This window comes from Sabethes cyaneus, chromosome 1 (assembly GCF_943734655.1).
Source record: "Sabethes cyaneus chromosome 1, idSabCyanKW18_F2, whole genome shotgun sequence".
NCBI lineage: Eukaryota > Metazoa > Arthropoda > Insecta > Diptera > Culicidae > Sabethes > Sabethes cyaneus.
In genome coordinates this window covers 77284069-77292200 of record NC_071353.1, presented here as the reverse complement: position 1 = coordinate 77292200, position 8132 = coordinate 77284069, and the positions used below count along the sequence as shown (strand labels likewise).

Sequence of the window (8132 nt, the reverse complement as noted above, 5' to 3'; positions counted from 1 at the left end):
TTCCAAAACTTAGTGGCAGGTAATTTATTTAGTAGTACTTACATTCATCGGAAGTTAATAGAAGCGCTAGTACATTTAAAACTTAGCGAACGCGCTGCTCGCTAGCTAAAATGTTAGCGGTTAGCTGATTAGCGGTGCCCACCTCTGCAAACTTGTAACGCTTCTAAAGAAAAAAGTGGTCATAAAACGCACTTTAAAGATGTAATAAAATAAACTTGTTCGTTAAGAATCAAATTATATGACACTGATCTTGGTGGGCCTGCATTTTAAGAAAAACTAGTCAAATATGAAAACATTACTTCACATAATCGCCAAAAATCGTAGATTTCAATCCATGTCCGGCGGATGATCTCAAGTAACAATTTGAGTGTTTTTCAAGATCATGTTTATAAAACTGCTAATAGAACTTAGAACTAGGGGATGTCCCTACAATCTTCTAACAGTAACCCACTCTTCGGAAGATTTTAAAGCAAGTCTGAGAATAGCAATAAAACTGCATTAAAGCTATTTGGAAATAATTTCTACATACTTCAAGGAGTTTTCATAACTTCTTTAAAGCTAATGTGACGCTCAAGCAATTTTATTAGGGTCCAGTGAATTTTTTGCTGCTTGACACCGACCACAATAAGTTAAGGTGAAATTAGTAGTCATCGATTCTGCCAATTTCAAAAGCAGTTTTTTTGTTTGAAACAAAAATTCTGTTTATAAAAATATATTCGCTGTGTTCAGATTGGCAAGAAGAATGCAGTTTTTACATTTTTACAAACAGAACCCCGCTTTTGGTCCCAAAAACTGCTTCCGAAACTGGCTCTCCGACGAAAAGTCAATGATTGCTAATTTCCCGTTAATGTAGCTTTTCGGTTTGTTCTACATACACTAAAATCTGTTTTTTACATGGTTTGTTTTTTTTTCGATTACTCAACAATGCCAACGGTGCACCATAGGGACCATTTACAAACTACGTGATGAATGCCGGACCGATCCCAAATGTATTGAGAAACAATTGAATGGTCCCTAAATTGCCCCGTTCTTAGTAATCGAAAAAATAAACCGTGTAAAAAAGTACTTGAGTGTAGTCACATAGCGTAAAGGTAAAAAGTGAAATTATTAGCTAACTATTATTAAAGCTGCTAAACTAAATGATTTAAAATAAAGTATATTCTAGTTTGTCAACAAAAATATCTCAATACTAAACCATAGTTATGACTACAGCCGCCCAGTTGGCTTCGAGGTACGATGCTGGTCTAACAAACCAGTCGTCGTATGTTCGAATCTCGGCTAGGCGGTGCTGCTAGGTAGAGTCAGTAGGCTTGTTGCACTAGCCCCGTAACTGTCCTGTACTCTTAAATCTTGAAAATGCATTTAGTATGATGTACTCCACACGAAAACTATAGAAAAATCCCATCCAGTTTGGGTAGGGTAAGGCGAAATGCTGCGCTTATTGTTAAGATCGGGCCACTTGTATAGTCATGGTTGGGCCTCCGTAATTTTAAGCACAGAAGCGCAATAGTCGCTAGAGAATGTCAGTCACGTGAAATGTGATGAAATAAAGCAAAATTAATACGATAAAAACCTAGAATCATTGTAGAAGCACATTTCAGAAAAGGCGATTGTAGTAATAATCGTTTTACAAGATCGCCAAAAATTTCGCAAAGATGTAATTCAAAATAAGGGGTTTGTACTTCTATGGGCCGTTGTTCACGGAATTCATTCTTTTCATATCTCTATATAGAATTTCAATACATATTTCTTAGATTTTCTGCGGTGGCTCCACCTGTACTACATGACCCGACTATGACATTTTTTGTCTTCACGTAAATGCCTATAACTTTATTATTTTTCAAACAATCATAGCTTATTCTTAGACCTTTCCAATGATGTATTTAGATTTCCGAAATTTCTTTTGAAACGGGAGATATAGGCGAATGCCAAAAGGCGGCCCAACCACAACGGCATTCCCCTACCCCAGCCATATTTAAGTAATTTGTATAAAACGAATGGTATCCATTAATTAGCTTAAGGAACTCTCTTAAAACATAAAATATTTGCCATTGGATGCAAAAAAACAAAGCCTAGGTGCTACATTCCGTTATCGAAACTTGGCCTTCTGTTTTTATACGACAGACGTCGCAGCCAGCTATTAGAGTACAAGGACAATTGCAGGGCCAGTTGCTACGGTCCTACTGACTCTAACAGCCTCTTCCAGTCGTAACTCGAACATATGACGACTGGTTTATTAGGCCAGCATCATACCCCAAGGCCAACTGGGAGGCCATTGGATGCATAAACAGAAAATAAGAATGAATTAATCTGGGTTATTATTTACAACACTAATCCGCATTCGTCGATTTGCTAGAAAATATTTGAAAGCACCTTCCATTGTGACAAGTTGCGCCACCAAACACCTATAATCTCCCAGCTTGTATAAAAAGGAACAGTATCCAACTTCTTTAGCGTTGCTTCAATGACTATCCCTTATCTAATGTTCCGCTTTTTACACTTCACACCTTGTCCCATTCTGTTTGGACACTATCACCAGATCACCACCTTTGTTTTGTTACTTTCTTCTACCGTCCCCTGCGTCGATTGTAAATACTAGCGTTATATAAAAAATGCCTATAATTTATTTTTAGATAAGTCCATCACTAGTCTTTGAGTGTCATTTTTCAGTTTGAGAACTACTGCGTCACGTCACGTCACCGTAGGATGAAACCAAAATCTAGGTGGACAAAAGTAATTACGCTAAAACCATTAGTCCTAGGTATATAGTACCTTCGGAGGAAATTTGTTATTTCAACTGGTACCGCATTTTTTAGTGTATTTGACATTACGGTGACCATCATTAAGTTAGCTGAATAGAATGTTCAGCAAAGTTAAAGAACATTAAATATTCAAAAATATTAAATTTTGAATTACTTTGCTAAAGAAATGAAAGTCCTATCTCTTATGGTTGATAGGATGGAGCAATTTAAAGTTTTTTGGATGGAGTGGAGCTAAAAAACCCGTTTTTCTTAAAATCTCCTTTCGTGTTTATTTCTCACAAATCTTGCCTTCTGAGTACATACTTCACATCCAATGAAAACGCATATTTTGTTTGAAGGAATCAAGTCGCTATCTCCTTCGGTTCCGTAGCTATAGGGATTTTTTCTAAAAAAATATGCATTTTCAAATGTAAATAACGTAAAAACTGCTCAAAAGCAGCAAATCAAATTTTGTATACATGTTTAGTAATATATTGACTATATTGAAATTAATTGAGATTTTTTGCTTTTTTACCGTATTACTTACTTATTTAATTATCTATTTATTTATTTATCTTTTTTATAGAGGCTTTGCCTATTTTGGCATTCGCCTCTGAATCAATATTTATTACTTAGCATAGCAATTTCTCAAATCCAATTTTACAAAATTTCAATGTTTTTACAGCTCGATGGTGTACAAGGCGAGACTGGTCATCCCCTCCGGACTCTCGAGTGGACGCTTCCAGGCGGGTCCTATATTCCTCAGTCTTCCTAGGTAGTCCTGGTGAGTATAGAATCTTTTATAGAATTAAAAAAACTAAAAATTCAAAATTTAGATGCATTCTGTTTGAAAAGAACTCCAACGTTGCATCGAATGGCGACACCAATTATTTACTTATACATATATGTGTTTTTCAATTAATAACTTTTTTCATAAATGTTCATTGAATATTATGTCGTTATTCACAATAATACCAAAATATTCGATAACGATATAATTTAAAATAAATTTGAAAGTATTTTATATGTCACTAGCTGACCCGACAAACTTCGGATTGCCACAAATTAAACTGTGTTGTACATAATTCTTGAATCTCAGATGACCTTTGTCACAATCTCGAGTTTTGCAAGTTTCTGAGGAGTTCATGGGTGTTTTAATAAACAAATTTTCGTCACAGTAAAGCAGAAAACAACTCCTCCCATCGCTTAACCTGATAAAATAAAGCGGATAGCATTTAAATATTCGTCATCATTACAAACCATTTCGCCGAATACCATTTTGCGGAACACCAATTCTCGGTTGATCATAACTCGGAATACCCAACTAGCATTTTCATATGTATTAAAAAGATAAAAGTCAGCATTACGTACAGATATACATGCTAAGAAATCGTATTTGATGCGCAAAATTGGCATATCCGTACAATTTTGAAGGCGATATACGTGATAACGAATAACTTTAAGCGTTACGACTATATAAGTATTTATATACGATAATATCCAATTAAGCGCGACTTGCTCCGTACTGTTATACGATTTTGTGCTGAAAATTGTATGTATGTCAGTTATTATCATTATATACGATAGAAAATCAACCCTGGTCCCACTTTATCTAGCTTTAGTTACGATTTCGAATGTGTTAAGAGATATTTACGATAGTTTTCGTACATTGATATGCGAGTTGCTGCTAGCTGGGTATAGAGTTACGCAGAATACCATTTCACGAAAAACCTTACGCGGGATGCACCATTTCACGGAAAATTTTTTCGTAGAAAGTACCATTTCGCAGGGGTGACCCTACTGAAGAAAAGTAATAGTGGTCAGTAGATTTAGGAAAATAAGTAAACCTAGATAGAGGTGATCTCTACGGGGGGCAACCTCAACCTCAACCCCCCCCCCCCGCACCCCCGCAGTGGCCGGTGCTTGCAACGACAGGTCGCCGGCAACACTCGCAGCCTGTGTCCGTCTCGCCCTGAATCATCTAATGTTACTATTGATAGTTTCTGGTGGTCTTGTTAGGCTATTGCAAATCAATTTTAAAGTTTTTGTCCCCCTCCCATTGGAAATTGGCTTGAAAAATCGGAGGGCAAAAAAATAATTTGTAGGATATGAGTCAATTTTTTTTCTAAAATCAATTGTCTGTGGGCTCTACAGTCTGGAAAACTCGAAAAATGAGTGTACGAGTTGAGTTAACGCTTCTAGCACGAAACAGAAATGAAAATTCGAACAATGGAATTTCCGAAAATCGTCCTAAAACAATTTGTTTCGTTTTTGTCTTTTTTTCGTAGATTTTTGCATAGAAAATAATAACGTATATATTATAAGCAAGAATAGATTCGGTTTTCACGTTTAAACTTTAAATAAAATTGTTTAAAACCCATGTTTTTTTTGCTCGATTAAAAAATTCACTTTGTTTTTTTTCGCCCCCCCTTCAGTGGTCGAACACCGGAAGGACAAAAACTTTATAAAATATTTGTAATGGCCTTATTAACTAATGTTTTATGAAAGAGTCTAAAATTTCTCGAGTTCGATTAGTTTTTGAGTTATGAGGTATGAGAGTCCTTATCCCCCTACCACAGGGGTGAGGGGTCTCAAACCACCATAAAAAAAATTCCTGCCTCCAAACCCCCCCCCCCATGCCAAATTTGGCTCCATTTGCTTGATTAGTTCTCTAGTTATGCGGCAATTTGTATTTCATTTGTATAGAAGGGGTCTCTAGCTATCATAAGAACCTTCCCTGGCCCTAAAAACCTCTATATGCAAATTTTCACGCCGATTGGTTCAGTAGTTTTCGATTCTATAAGGAACATCCCAACAGACAGACAGAAATGCATTTTTATAGGTATAGACTAGCTGACCCGACAAACTTCGTATTGCCACAAATTAACCTGTGTTGTACATAAATCATGAATCTCGGATGATCTTTGTCACAATCTAGAGTTTTGCAAGCCCCCCAGTGGGCGGCGCTTCCGACGGCGGGTCACCGGCAACACTCGCGACCGTCTCGTCCTGAATGATCTAGTGTTACTATAGATAGTTTTTGTGGTCTTCTATTGACTAATGTTTTATGGAAGAGTCTCGAATTTCTCGAGTTCGATTAGTTTTTGAGTTTCGTAAAAATTTTTGTTTTATTTGTATGAGAGTCCATATCCCCCTACCACAGGGGTGAGAGGTCTCTAACTATCGTAAAATAAATTCAAGACTCCAAAATCTCCCACATGCCAAATTTGGTTCCATTTGCTTGATTAGTTCTCAAGTTATAAGGAAATTTGAATTTCATTTGTATGGGAGCTCCCCTCTTAAAAGGGGAAAGGGTCGTAATTCACCATAGAAAAAATTTCTGCCATCTAAAACTCCCACATACCAAATTTGGTTCCATTCGATTGATTAGTTCTCGAGATAAGAGGAAATTTGCATTTCATTTGTATGGAAGCCCACTCTCTTAAAGGGGAGATGGGCCATAACTCGCTTTCTAAAGAAGAGAGGGGTCTCAATTCACCATAGAAAAAAATCTTGCGTCCAAAACCACTTACATGTCAAATTTGGTTCCATTTGCTTGATTAGTTCTCGAGTTATGAGGAAATTTGTTTTTCATTTGTATAGGAGCCCCCCCCCCCTCTTAAAGTGGAGAAATCCATACAAAATATACCATAGAAAATATTCTTGCCTACAAAAACACCCACATGATAAATTTGGTTCCATTTGCTTGATTAGTTCTAGGGTTATGAGGAAATTTGTAATTCGTTTGTATGAGAGCCCCCCCTCTTAAAAAGGTAAGGGGTCCTAATTCATCATAGATAAAATGGTTGCCTCCGAAAACACCCACGTGCCAAATTTGGTTCCATTTGCTTGATTAGTTCTCGAGTTATGAGGAAATTTGTATTTCGTTTGTATAGGAGCCCCCCCTCTTAAAGTGGGAAGGGGTCCTTATTTACCATAGAAAATATTCTTGCCCTCGGAAACTTTCACATGCCAAATTTTGTTCATTTGCTTGATTAGTTCTTCAGTTATGAGGAAATTTGAATTTCATGTGTATAGGATCCCCCCATCCTAAAACGGGGAGGGGTTCCAATTCATCATAGAAATAATTTTTGTCTCCAAAAACACCCACATGCTAAATTTGGTTCCATTTGCTTAATTATTTCTCGAGTTATGAGGAAAGTTGTGTTTCTTTGGTACAGGAGCCCGCCCTCTTAAAGTGGGGAGGGGTCCTAATTTACTATAGAAAATATTCTTGCCCTCGAAAACCTTCACATGCCAAATTTGGTTCCATTTGCTTGATTAGTTCTCGAGTTATGAGGAAATTTGTTTGGAAGCCCCCCCTTTTAAAGAGGAGAGGAGTTATAATTCCCCTTATAAAGAGGGGAGGGGTCTCAATTTACCATAGAATAAATTCTTGCCACCGAAAACACCCACATGCCAAATTTTGTTCTATTTGCTTGATTAGTTGTCGAGTTATGCAGAAATTTGTGTTTCATTTGTATGGGAGCCCCCCTTCTTAGTGGGGGGAGGGGTTTCTAACCATCACTAAAACCTTTCCTGGCCCCAAAAAACCTCTACATGCATATTTTCATGCCGATTGGTTCAGTAGTTTTCGATTCTATAAGTTCTATAACATACGGACAGACAGACAGACAGACAGAAATCCTTCTTTATAGGTATAGACTAGCTGACCCGACAAACTTCGTATTGCCACAAATTAACCTGTGTTGTACATAAATCATGAATCTCGGATGATCTTTGTCACAATCTCGAGTTTTGCAAGCCCCCCAGTGGGCGGCGCTTCCGACGGCGGGTCACCGGCAACACTCGCGACCGTCTCGTTCTGAATGATCTAGTGTTACTGTAGATAGTTTTTGTGGTCTTGTATTGACTAATGTTTTATGGAAGAGTCTCGAATTTCTCGAGTTCGATTAGTTTTTGAGTTTCGCAAAAATTTCTGTATTATTTGTATGAGAGTCCATATCCCCCTACCACAGGGGTGAGAGGTCTCTAACTATCGTAAAATAAATTCAAGACTCCAAAATCTCCCACATGCCAAATTTGGTTCCATTTGGTTGATTAGTTCTCAAGTTATAAGGAAATTTGCATTTCATTTGTATGGAAGCCCACCCTCTTAAAGAGGAGATGGGCCATAACTCGCTTTCTAAAGAAGAGAGGGGTCTCAATTCACCATAGAAAAAAATCTTGCGTCCAAAACCACTTACATGTCAAATTTGGTTCTATTTGCTTGATTAGTTCTCGAGTTAAGGAAATTTGAATTTCATTTGTATAGGAGCCCCCCCCCCCTCCTACAGTGGGTAGGGGTCCCAATTCATCATAGAAAAAATTTTTGTCTCCAAAAACACCCACGTGCCAAATTTTGTTCCATTTGCTTGATTAGTTCTCGAG

The 8132-nt window shown here is 37.4% G+C and overlaps 1 protein-coding gene across 1 annotated transcript in view; it reads left to right on the top strand.

The window, feature by feature from the left end:
- Positions 1-2464: 2464 nt before the first annotated feature.
- The window catches only part of LOC128745856 (homeobox protein homothorax-like), a 248446-nt gene continuing 242778 nt past the window's right edge, over positions 2465-8132 (top strand). Inside the window, exons 1-2 of the mRNA XM_053842927.1 lie at positions 2465-2588; positions 3427-3525. Coding sequence (XP_053698902.1) covers positions 2465-2588; positions 3427-3525 — 223 coding nt within the window. The remainder of the gene's footprint in view (positions 2589-3426; positions 3526-8132) is intronic.